The sequence below is a fragment of the Aythya fuligula genome, chromosome 6, assembly GCF_009819795.1.
Source record: "Aythya fuligula isolate bAytFul2 chromosome 6, bAytFul2.pri, whole genome shotgun sequence".
In the NCBI taxonomy this organism is placed as follows: Eukaryota; Metazoa; Chordata; class Aves; order Anseriformes; family Anatidae; genus Aythya; species Aythya fuligula.
In genome coordinates, this window is record NC_045564.1 from 20350554 (window position 1) to 20364243 (window position 13690).

The 13690-nt window shown below is 36.9% G+C and overlaps 1 protein-coding gene across 1 annotated transcript in view; it reads left to right on the forward strand.

The window, feature by feature from the left end:
* Positions 1-13690, forward strand: part of LOC116490528 (sodium channel protein type 1 subunit alpha-like) — a 100141-nt gene that overhangs the window by 22164 nt on the left and 64287 nt on the right. The window contains 1 exon segment of the mRNA XM_032189781.1: positions 7926-8244. Within this exon segment, the coding sequence (XP_032045672.1) occupies positions 7978-8244 (267 nt within the window). The 5' untranslated portion in view covers positions 7926-7977.

Below are 13690 nucleotides of genomic sequence, written 5' to 3' on the forward strand. Positions count from 1 at the left end.
TAACCCCAACTGTGATTATTTGGAGTCATGTGTTACAGCCAGTAATTCCTATATAGTTCCTTCTCTGTGTGCCTCAAACCTTATAATTATTACAAGCATATTCTAATGCATGCTTCTTGGGCTAAGATACTTCACGTCTATGCAAAACACCCTCACAAATTATGATGAGTCAGCTTCTATGGGAGATGGCAGTTTGTAGGTGAATGATAGTACTGACCAAGACTATTGATCTGAATTCAGGCTTCTTGCAAATCCCTAGGCATCTTCTGGGAATTAATGTAGGCCTTTCTCTCTCTCTTCAACACCAGCTTCATGGAATATCACAAGAGCAGATATGGATGGATGGGGTGAGTTAAATATGCTCAGGACCCATCCACACAGGAAGTCAACTTACCATTTCATGTCACCTAGACTTAACTCATTTTCAGTAATTCTTTCTGTGGGTACACCAGATGGCTCACCCCACCATCAGCTTCCTGGTTGCTGCACAGGGAAGCTGCACAAGCAGAAAGCAAATCTGACCTTTAGCCTTGGATTTAGTATTGCTTCAGTAAAAAAATCAAGATGTAATCACAGGATGACAATTGGCACGTTAGTGAAAGGGAGATGACCAAGAAAATTCATTCTGGTAAGTGGGATGATAACTAAACAGCAGATTAGTGGATGGATTTTAATGAGCTGATGGCAATGACCAGGTGGTCTCCTGATGCAGGAGCTGGGAGTAATAAAACCAAAGGTTTATTTATTACCTGGCCATTTTGAGAAAAGCTGTGTGCAAGAGAGAGAGCTTGAATGAGTCAGGCCAAAGCGCAAAATTTAAGCTAAGAGTCAGTAAGAAATTCAGAGAGATAGCAGTGGAGGTCTGTTTTACTTTTTCTATTTTTGTTTTTCTCTTGTTTACTCTCTTCAGAGTAAAGCATAATGGTATTAATGACTTCTGCAAAGTCTCCGTGTCTCTTGCTTTGAATGCTGTTTTTTTCTGAATCACATGGTTCAGCTGCTGTTTTCCCGAGTGAGCTGCACACCAGTGTCAGAAGTATGGTGTTTTGGGATGAATCTGTTAAGACACAAGTGAGTGTGGGAATAAGCACTGGTGCTGGGATTTTATGAGGCCTGTTGAAACATAGGTGCCATTTGTAGTAAAGGAAGCAGACAGGCTTTGTCTAGAAGGTGTGCCAGAGGGACTTATCAAGGAAATGCGTAGCCTGGAGGGAGTACATCATATCAATTGCAACACAAAGTTGAGCTACAGAAACCAGCTCTAAACGTGTACAATTGCTTGTGTACTAGCTGCAATAATTCATAGTTGTTAGTGTAAATAATTTATTTAATATTCACTAGGGTAGATTAACTGCACAGTTATACTGCTTCTAGGGCACAGGATGGTAGGGCTTGAGTGATGTCAGGTCTTAAGACTACTGACCTGTGTAGGGGTGCCTGGACATAAGACTGAGACATAGTGGTCTGATGAATGTCCGTTTGATGGGAGCTTGTGCAAAATGGCATTAGACTAGCATTGTTAACTCAAATTCTATTGGAAAACTATTCAAAACTAATCAGAAAACAGGTGAGATTTTCTTACTTTTTTATCTTTGACCTAGCCTATGTACTGAAAAAAGTTTGTTTCTTTTTTTTAAAGTCACAATGATGAGATAATTTTTTATTAATTGTAAGAAATTTTCAGAGATGCAAATCATCTGAAAAAAAAAGGAAACTGTGACATTTATATAACTTGTACTGCATAGCCTACATTGCTTTGTTTATTTATTTTTTTAACCAAAGAAAGGCACTATTATGTTTGCTACGATAAATGGAGGAAAACATTTCATACATTGCTTGAGAAAATTATTATTAAAATGGTGATGTTGATTCTCAATAGGAGGGGGTCCCTTTACTGATCAAATGAAAAAAAAGCAGAAAGGCCGCTTCTCTGCACTCTGTACTGCAGCTATTTGTTGCACAAGGTACACTGCAGGAACAAAATACACATGGAATTCATTCAGCTTGGTAGCACTCCAGTAGTTCTAAACTATTAAATGTATTTGCTCTGATGGAGTAGTAATCCAGATGCCCTGTGATTTGTCCCTTTAATTATTTTTTTCTTTCTATGGAACTGCATAACCAATTTTTTTCAGCTTTCTAAAATAGAAATGACTCTGTTGCAGTTAATGGAATTAAGCTATCAAAGCAGAAAGCAGAAGCAAGCTCTTTATTTTTAATCTAAAGCAAAGCACAGTAGCTATAGAGATACATTGCTTAAATTTAAAAATGTAATGAGAAGTCCAATGGCAATCAAACCAATGCATACACGTATATAAAATTAACAGTGATGAACAAAATGCTGTGTCCACATCATGTGGTCATTTGATTTACTCTAAATGACAAACATGGATAAGGACTAACAATATACATGTTTGAGGGGAGGTAGGAGTGGAGGAGTGAAAACTGCAACTAAACCCTCTTTTCTATTAGATATTCTTAATTTTTTTCTCAACTATTATTCTCACCTCCAGCAATATTAAACCAATTTCTCAAGTGAATTTATTGGATACAATAGGGAAATAGCTTTGGGAGCAGGGATCAGAAGCCATGACTGCCTTCCCAAATGAAGGCTTACCATTAAGTTGCCAAGTTCATGTTTTCTTGAGGGCTTCCTTTCTGTACCAGTAAATCTTGATTTCATCCTGCATAGTGATGGCACTATGAGTACTGCAAAGACAGATCAGATGGTCTGCTGCCTGTGGTAGTGTAAGTGTTTTGCTGATTGGTGGAAAATCGTGGCTCTGAATTCTGAGAGCTGATGGGGGAGTTAAATATAAATACTCATGTAATGAGATGTAAACTAAGCAATTATACAAAAGTGTGGATATCACAGACATTAACTGCATTTCCTCTCTTTGTCTTCTGCTTTCTGGCTGTTGGGCAGTCTAGACTGAGGCACTAAACTGCCTTCCTAAATCACATAGCTACCCTTAATTATTTGCAACTCTGTGGCAAATAGTGATCCACTCTGCTCATTGCTCCCCTTCTATGTTTCTTTTCCTGTGCCAGTATCTTTGCTGGGTATCAGCTTATATAATGGAAATACCTAGCTGCAAAGCACAGATGTTTGCTTGAGCAAATATATGTTATTTTATTGCTTTCAGTATTTCAGATAATTCGCTTATTTGTCAATGCATAAGTATGTGCCTTATTCTGATACCATTCTACTTCTGATACTATACTAGAATACTATTATCAGACTGATAATATGCATGTTTCCTTTATAAATCTGTTCATTAGAATTGAATTTAATTTTATATATGAGCTACAGGGAGTCATAAAAAATTGTGCAGTCTTAAGAACCTAATCTGATTTCTGTTCTTCTGCTAAGTGTGTTGCTTTGGATAAGCTACCTAATTTCAGAGCTACCTGTAGTAGCCCTAAAATGGAGATAAACAGGCCAGATATAGGCTCGTCTTCTGTGAAGACAGGAAGAAGGTCTACTCCTCAGCTCTACTCCTCGCATATAAAGCCATAATAGTTGGCAACACGTCCCCACTTCTCCTCCCAAAAATCTACACTTTGCGGAAGGTTATTCAATTTTATTCTGTGTTCTGAAGGCATGAATCATAATGACTAGTTGATAATTCAGAAATACAGAGAAACTCTGCCAATAAACAATAAGAAGCAAAGTTCCATAGAGATTTGTGCTGTGTGAATTCACATGTAGATTCACTTATCTACCTTGATTTGTAGTAGCTGTGATTTGTTATGTTGTGCCTTGAATCAGCCAGGTGACAATACCTGTGCATATCACTGATAACCTTACTAATATACTGATAGTTGAAATGAAAGTGAAGTTACCAATGTCATCTTATTGCAATTCAAAGTATTAATGCTAGTCTTTATGATTATGCTTTTTTTTTAATAGTAAAATGTATGATTTTTTTAAAAAATTGATTTGTTAGTTTATGCCAAAAGCAAAAACATAATGTATGTCACAAGGCAAGGGCAAAGTGAACGGCAAAGATTAAATTCTGCTTAGTCTAGCAGAATGCTCTTGTCTGTTTTCCCTTAGCAATCAGTTTCACAGTACTGGATAGTATGAGGAAACAGCAGTGTGTACAGACATTTAAGGGTAGCTTTCTGAAATTCAAAGGAAGGTTAACCAGACAATGAAACAGTCCAGTTTCATTGCTAATCACTTAATATTTCATTTGATGCTATTTTTATTTTCTATTAGTGGTGATAGATTACTTGTTTCTTACATCACTAAGTGTAAAAAATCTTATTTTGGGGTGTATATAATGAAGAGTCCTGTGAGTCATTAATTCTGCAAGTAACAGTGCAAAAGAGTATGTGATGCATTTGTTGAAAGACTCAAGTACCTTTCCTTTTGCACTCATCTTTCCGCTTCATCTTGGAAATACATTCACCCATGATGAACTAGAGCTGCACCATCTCATATTGCACTGTGGAAGGGTACAAATCTAGTCTCACCATCAGTTCACCCAAACTGAGGAAACTGGAGAATACAGCTGAATATAGTAGGGTGGGGGAGGCAGAGGTATTAATCCACTGGTACTTCAGATGCATGCAATGTTTTACCCCCAAAAGGTACATAAGTTATTCTCTAATTCATGCTTGCTTGCTGCATGTTCCGTTGTGCCTGACATGGCTATGTCAACTGAAAAACAAAAATACCTTTCTTGTCTGTTCACCGTGTCTACACACCTGCAGCATTAACCATGGGAGAAAGTTAATATCTATGTAGTTCTAGATATGTATGTAGATAAGCATGGCACACAGCACATTGCTATACAGTAAATCTGAGAAGCTACAGCTTTTTTAAAGTTAATCATACTTCTATGCTTATTGAGTAAAATTAATGCTAACTAATATTAAAAGTTATATTGCTGAGAATTTTGGCACCTCAAAGGGTGGGAGAAGCAGGAAGAGTTTTTGTTTGGTTTTGTTAGAGGTTAGGTTTCATCTCAGCATTCTGACAGAAAAGTGATCGTGGAAGACTTTATGTAGGTGTTTCTGTAGGTGAAAGTATGAATGAAACCTGTTGTATCATAAGTGTTGTTTAAACTTGTCTGTTACGATCAAAATCCTACATTTCTATCACATAGGGTCCACTGGAACTTCAACGTCTCAACATTCATTAAATTATATGGCAAATGGATGATGAATTTAAATGTAGGGGTGTCGTCACAGAAGATCAAATATAGAAGCACACTATTATGGCTCATAAATCAATTACAGAAATAAATTAGCTTACTAAAGTTCAGGTATTTGCAGTATTGCAGTATGCCAAGATCATCCTGAGCAAATTCTCTGGAAACTTTTGTTACTGTTAGTTATTATGGCAATGAAGATCATGAAAGCAGCTAATGGCAAACAGCTAATGTTTTTCAGATTAGAAAAAAAACCTTGTCAAAACCTGCCCTCTTTTTCAGAGAGTTAAGTATAGTCTAATTGACTTCCACATAGGCCAGCATGCAACTGTTTTGGCATCACTTTTAGATGAGACACCATTTTCTCCATCTATCTGCTGACAAGTCCCTTCATTTTGCCTAGTAAATTTACCTAGGTGAAACTTAAAGACTAGATTTTTTTAAAGCTCTGTGGATATTTGATCTGGAGTTATTCCATAAGCATGCATAGATTTATGACTATGTAAGGTGTACAGTAAATCAGATCCATCATGGAAGTGCTGAATTAATTGCATGTATATTGCCCAGATGGTCGTTGTGTGAGTAGCTAATCCAGTGCAGCTCTAGATGCTTCAGACTTAATATGCATGGGCAGATCAACATTGTGCAATAGCACAGATGCAACTGAACAACTTCAGACTTCTGAATGTGGTTTACAGATGGTCTGTGCACAGAGTATATTGAGTGTGCTCTGGAATTAACTGTCTTAAAACAATCCATACACTGCAAAGTATATACAAATATATGTCACCGGGGAAAATTCAGAAGAAACACAATGATTCTATTCTATAAAAATTCCAAGTACCTTGTTTTACAGAATTTGAAATGTTTTGCCTACCAATACATTGCACATCAGAAAGTCAATGAAACACAAATGAAGATGTAGAAGAGAAAAAAAAAAATCTCTGATACATCATTCACTCCAGAGGGAGAGAAGTTGGTAAGAAATCCGTCCCTTTGTCCCTTCCTTTTTAAAATAAACTGAGAAGAGAAAAGCCTGATTGTAGGTTTTTATGTTTCTTTCTCAATAGCAACAGTGTGTTTCTGAATATTAGAAACTAATCACAGAGCATGCAAACTGTATGTCTGTAATTGTTCAGTAATTAGGGGCTTGAATTTTTGATTCCCAGAAGTAAACCTAACCATAAAACGGGGAGCTGAGGAATATCTGGAGAATGGCTGGAGAATGCTATTTATGTAGAGGAAGAGAAGGTTTTAAATCCTTATTGCTTCAGGTACACTTGTATCCATTTTACCCTTAATGGAGAAAGAAGAAGGAAGATGATGATTCCTTCTAGGATTAGAAATGAGGTTCAGAGGTTTAAAGAGGTTAGGTCTTTTAGGTTTAGAGAACTGATTCTGGATACAGTCTGCATGGGTTAATACCTTGGGTTCGAGTAGATCAGCACCTTTTTAATTTTTTTACAAAGACAAATCTTATTTCTTTAGAATCTCTTCCTCTGATTGTGGCTAATGATTGTATACACCTCGGTAAAATATGGGTTGCAGATTCCATAACTATTTTGACCCCTCTTTCATAATTTATCTACTGCGTTCCACTTGCTGAATACATCTGTTCTGTGTGTTTAAGATGGTTGTGCTCACCCTGGCATTAATGATCTACAGGATTTGGGGGCTTATTACTTACTACTTGACAATTTTTCTTTGTTTTCATCTCTGCATTTTTTTTATACTTATTATCTTCCATTCTCCCTAATTTTTCCATTGCACATTCTTCACTCTCCTAATTCTTTCTACACTGATATGCTGTCTCCTCTTTTTTCCATTTATGTCCTATTTTCTTTTTTTTTTTTTTTCAGCTTCTTTCTCTAACTTCTGTTTTTATTTATCTTGTTTTTATCTGTGTCAATATGAACCCCTCCCAGCCACATCTTTTATTCTTACTTCTCTGTCATTCTACATCCCTTGCTTATTTTGAAGTGTACTGACCTGCATTGATCCTTCACTCTCCTGAAAGGTTGACTAATCATTTTTCAAACACCCCAGCAATGGGTAGAGAGTGAAGTCACCTCATGAAATTCAGGCATGAGAAATATACTCCATTGTGTGCCCAAATACGCATTTCATCTCTATGTCTGATGTCATCAGAAAATTTTCAGCAGCATGAAAGATGCTGGATCTGTAATTTTTAACAGGATTTTTTTTTTCTCTCATCAGGTTTATTCTTTTCAGCTGCAATGTATTTCAGCTGCAATGTACACATCACCCTCTGAGTAAAGAATTTCTCCTTAATATCTAATCTAAGCCTCCCTTTTTTTAGTTTAAACCATTCTCCCTTACAGGCCCAGCTTTCCTGTAGGGCCCCTTTAGGTGTGCTGGAAGGCCACTGTAAAGTCTTCCCAGAGTCTTCCCTTTTCCAGGCTGAACAGCCCCAACTCACTCAGCCTGTTTCCACAGGATAGATGCTCCAGCCTCCGATCATCTTTGTGGCTTCATTGGCCACGTTCAAACACATTCTGGACTCATTCAAACTGGTTCATGTCATTCTTTTACTGGGGGGTTCATGAGAGTGAAGTAGAGAGGGAGAAACACCTCTCTCACCCTGCTGGCCGTGCTTCTTTTGATGCAGCCCCAAATACAGTCAGCTTTCTGGGCTACAAGCACACATTGCATAAACAAAAGCATTTCAAAATAAATGTAATATCTTTCTTACTCAGTGATTGTAACATGTTTGTTTAAATTTTATTTTCTGCCTTCTTTTAGAATTTTCCTATGCAGAAGAGTGAATGCTAATTAAAATGTGCAGGATGAAAAGATGGAGCAGCCAGTGCTTGTACCACCAGGACCAGACAGCTTCCAATACTTCACTAGAGAGTCTCTTGCAGCTATTGAACAACGTATTGCTGCAGAAAAAGCTAAGAATTCCAAACAAGATCGTAAAGACAATGATGATGAAAATGGGCCAAAGCCAAACAGTGACTTGGAAGCAGGAAAAACACTTCCATTTATATATGGTGACATACCTCCAGGAATGGTGTCAGAGCCCTTGGAAGACATGGACCCATATTATATCAATAAAAAAGTGAGTCTAATATCAATCCTGTTCATATGACAGTGTTTGGAATGCTTCATCATGTTTATTTCATTTACTTACAGTGGATAATACAGTTTGTTTCTTCATCTGTTAACTGACAACCATGTAGGAAAATGCCATTCTAATAATGCAGAAACAGCTGAGCATTGTTAAAAGGGCTAGATATACAATAGCAGAAAGTGTTAGATGCCAGTGGCAGATACATGTTCCACCTTCCAGAAAGGTGGTAATAAATATTTAATATCTTGTTATACAAAGTTGTTTTAGCTAATGCATGCTTTAGAACAAATTTAGCCTCATGTGCCCTTCATGCATGAGTCCTCTACAGAAGGATGCATTTTAAAAAGTATGATTTTTAACATCGAATTTATCAAATGGCACTAAATGTAACATGATGACTGACTGCATAATTTGGTTAAACAATAGGGTATAAATAAATAGAATTTAAATCTATTCTCCTGTACACTGATCTCTAAATCAGTAGCAAAGTGCCCACTGTCCCCTATGGCACAGGACACAACCCATCTCCTTAGTGGTTATTAACCATTCATTGTTTTCTTTTAGTTTACATCAAAATTTATACAGATTTATATCCTTTGATATAATTGAATTAATATGAACATCAAAACTGAAACATACTAAATAGTCTTTGGTTTTGAATAAATGTAAGGATTCTAAGTGTAATAATATAGTATGTACAAAAAAGTGCATATATTATAAATGAAATACTTTGCAAACTTAAAAAAAAGTAAGGAGTTATTTAAACTAAGTACAGGGTTACACACTTTCTCTGAGGTTCTTTATATTTAAAAATGACAGCATGAACCAATCTATAATACAATTTGGTCCCAGGATTCTGCTTTGGTAGCAAATTCTAGGGAAATATATGGAATCAGAGAAGTGCAAGGATAAGTGGGAAATATCATAAGGAGAATGTAAAGCTGCTTTTAAAGTTTCTGTTGTAACTGGCCTTGAACAACTCTGCAGTCCTTCCAGGATGATTCTGTTACAGTCTGTGTACAACAGAAAAGCTTTACAGCTCATAGTGATAGCTAGCTTGGGTGATAGTTTAATTATTAGATACTGTGGTTATGAAAACTCTATAAATATCAAGACAGGAGTTATTTTGATTTGCACAGTGTGCTGTATTCTAAGTGTCTTTTAGCGTGCTAAATTTTATGTGATTTATGAGTCCTGTTTTGACAAGAGAGAAAATACTATGTGAAAGAACAATATTTTTTATCTTTATTATTTGATGCCTCTGAAAGTGCCTTTATCTGCCATTCACAGTGTACGAAGTTTTATCTTTAAATCACAGCTCTACTTTTACAAAGATAAAAGATCTGTTTCTGTAAAAGCAGGCCTTGTGGAGTTCCATACTAATTGTGTCTGACTGTTTATGATACAAAAATCATGCATCATTATATCCCTACCTGCCCACAGTGCATCCTGGACCTTTACAGTCAAATCAACCAGTCCTCTGTGTCTTACACAGGGGAAGACATGCTTGGTATGACCAACAGGTATGTCTCTTGAGCCCTTAGAAACTGAAGACCTGTTCAGTCCTTTCATGGATGGAGGTGAAAAGCTACTGTATTAGGCAGGTCTGACAGGGTGCAAGAAATGAAGCAAAACTATCTGAACATATTCAATCAAGTTTCTAGATCTTGCCTATGTGGAATGAAGAATCTTTTAATTTGCACACTAAATAAATTTTGTCAGCAAATAACACATACAGTAATTCCTGCTGGGATTCTCTCATTCTGGTCTGCACATCCACTTCCACTAGGCACATTCCACTATGTGCTTCAGTCTTCTATCGTATAGGAAAAGAAACAGATCTTTCATTCAAAGACATGAAAAACTTTCTCACCCACTAGAAATTCCTCCCTTCCTCCTTCCTTCAATAGGAGGAAAATAGATTTTCCTAACAAAAATTCCAACAGCTATTTCAATTTTACATCAATAATTTGATTTTAAAATATCTACTTCCTGTATTTTCTTACATAGTTATATGTGAATTCTGGAAAGACTTTTGTCTTGCTTCACTTGTCTTTTGAGAGTCTTGGTAGCAGCTGATGCTCCTCCAAGCCTCAGAAGGAGAAATAGTTTGAGAAAAGCCTGAAGCAGTAGGGAACATCTCCATGAAGAATCAAAAGACTCTTAATGCACAGTGCATTCACCTTCATACCATTTTACAGATTTCTTTTTACCCCTCTCTGAATTCCATCTTCTAAAGCCAAGGAGTCAGTCAGCACAAAGTATGCCAATGTAACAGTCTGACAGCTGCTGCCTGATGATTAGAGATTAGAAACTGCTGCCTGGGGAAGCTATCTGAAATTATAATGGTCTAAGAGAAAACTAGAGAATGAAGGAAATAAGTATTTGCAAGAAATATTTAAGACCAAGTGTATGGATTAGCAGATGCCACTGTTGCTTCACAAACTCTGTTAACATATATCATATACAATATCTGATTTATCTGCAGAACCTATATAAGTTTGGCTTCCAAACTTGCAATAGGGTATAAAAATGGTTAACTACAGCGGGGGAGGGGGGTTGGTTTCTTGTTTGCTTTTGTTTATTGTTTCTTGGGTTTTGGGTTGTTGTTGTTTTTTTGCTTGTTTGTTTGTTGTTTTTTTCCTGTTTCAGGATATCATGGGCCAGCAGAGCTGAGCTGTTGCCAAAAGCTCTAAGTTCTGTGGAATCACCACTTTTTTTCCAATGTCAGTGGAATGTTTTTTTTTTTTCAAAATGAGTGTCCCTCCTTACTTAATGTTGAAAGCTGCCATTTGAAAATGCATTCTTCCAGATCATCTCCTTACACTGTAAGAGTAAGTGAGGTTCAAATGGTGTCAACAGCAATTTTCAATTTTGTAGCAAGATTGAACAAATTCACTATTATTTTTTTCATGCATTGGAATTTGAAGCATCTAGAATGTTTCACATTTCATCTTTGGGACTCTTTTCTTAAGCAAATAGGTTTGTACATGTCATGATTTTATATAAGCTAATCCACAATTAGACAGGAATAAATAACTGTGTTGAGCTGGTATGAGAGCCTTAATTGTTTGGATAAGGTAGTCTTTGATTAGAAATGGGAAAACCTGTTAATAGAAATAAACAGATAGGTGTGCTAGCATTCTGTTTGGGTATGTAAAACCTACAACCAAAGAGGATGTATTCATGCCCAATATAATTTGAAGTTGAAAGGCAAAAACAAAAAATCTGTCAAAACAGACACCTCTGTTTGACAACAGAACAGCCTATTATAGCAATGTCACACACCTGATAGTAGTATAGATTTACACTGTATTCCAGATAGCCTGAATGTCAGCAACTGTACCCTGGGAACATAATTCTTCTATTATAATATAATATCTGTTCTTATATTCTTATGATTTTACTATAATTAAGCGCTATTGACCATGGTGCTCAGTAATGCCTATTGTTAGAACTGTTAAGTTTAGCATTCTAAGTCATTGCAATACTCTTTATTTTTGTCTAAAATAGAGCAAAAATGAACCTGAGTTTTACCTGCTTTTTACATTCCTCTTCTGTTTAAGAGCAAATCTGTGTGTTCCTGGTACAATGGTGACTGCCTGTCCATGCTCAAGCTGCCATCACAAAGGATCAAGGAGGTTCACACTGCTATCTATAGAGAAAAGATCAGCTGGAATCCCTGAAGATCTGACCAACAGGCATGCATCAAAATCTGGTCCACTTAGTTCCCTACTTTAAGGGCAGGCTATTTTGTCTTTAAGCTAGGCTGACACATTAAAGAGGAGGGAAATGATAGTTGGAATTAAATGGGAATTACTTCACTTTCTTCCTTCTGTAATGTAGATTTAGCATTGCTGCTGATTGCCACTGCATGCCCTGGCCTCTTGCCGGAAGGATGTTGATTGATATCTGTCGAAGAGGTGTCGCCTTTTGTCCTGGCACTTGGTGATATCAGTCACCTAATCTGATCAAACCACTAGCTCCTGGGAGTCCCAGACTTGTCTTGACTTGCAGAATCAAAGAACCTGTAAAACCACTTAACTTCATTACGTCAGAAAATGTGAAAGCACTAATGATTTTAGATATTGTAGATGGCTTTAATTGAAATAATTTTGAATTGAAAAGTTCTAGCAAAGCAAAAATAAAAATAAAAATAAGGTCTATATAGAATAAAATTGTTTTGAAAAGATAAAAACAAAACAAGAAAATGCCAATTTCAAATATGCCATGAGTCTTTTGTTCTAGCTGTCCCTAGGGCTTTCCCCAGGAAACCATTTGCTGTGAATCTAAGTTACCAGCACAACAATATGTCACCACTTGCCTTTCAGAAGGTGCTATGAGTTTTTAGATGGTGTTTATCTAACCGTGGGAAGTGGAAATGCAATGCATTAGCACTCAGCCTTTCAGAAACTACTTTTGAAGTCAACCAAGGGGGAAGGAAAGGAGAAATAAGGTTTAAAGAACTCTCTGTCCTGAAAGGTTCTCAGAGTCTATGTTTTTGTTTCAGTGTGGATTCTTTCCTCTTAGCTGTATCTTGTCAAAATACTCTTCCTCTTTCTTTGCCCTGCAAAGAATGCAGTGTCTGGGTTCAGATCAAATATGACAGAAGTTACAGAGCTGGGGCCCAGGTTACAGACACAAAAGCTGCATATTGGACACTTCTCTTTAGGGATTTCACTGAATTAATATCCACACTGGCATACTTTGAGTGTGAGCAGGCTCTCTGCCTTTATAAAATCATTAAAGCACTTTATAAACCTAAGCCCTAGAAAGTATACATAATCCTTATGTACGGATCTTAATCTTATAATTTATTTAGAATTTATTTAGCTTTTCTCGGTATATGCCTGCTTTGTATTGGCAGCTTTGGGTGCAATGCTTCATGTTCATCCACAATGCCTACACACTGGCTTGCATCTGGGCTGGGACTGGGGTGCCATATCACAGACTCACTAGGGAAGCTTACACAGGGATTGGATGTTAGCTGTTACCTGCATGTTTTAGGAAAATTCTCTGTCAGAGATGAGATACAATTTTAGTTCGTGTTTAAGGCTACAAATCAGAGGACCAACAGAATCATTCTCAAGGGTCCCATCACAGAGATGTTTTGGGTGAAGAATCAGAACTGAGATAAGAAATTTAAGGCTTGTTGGTTCTGCTTATGCAGGGCAGCAGAAAGTAGAACAGCTAAATAGCAGCAGCTTCCGACTGAAACTGGAGCAGTGCCAGCATGCTGTTATTTTCCATAAGGCATGTTAGAAAAGAGATGTATGTTTAATATGCTTGTGTTCAAAGATTTTTAAAAAGATGTAGGGTTGACTAATGTAGGTGGTGTAGTTTTTAGATGCAAAGTTGGTAGGGTGTGTGATTTTTAGTGCTTTTTGTCAACTACCTCATAGCTATGGAAGCTGGGAGCATGAGCTTGTGAGGT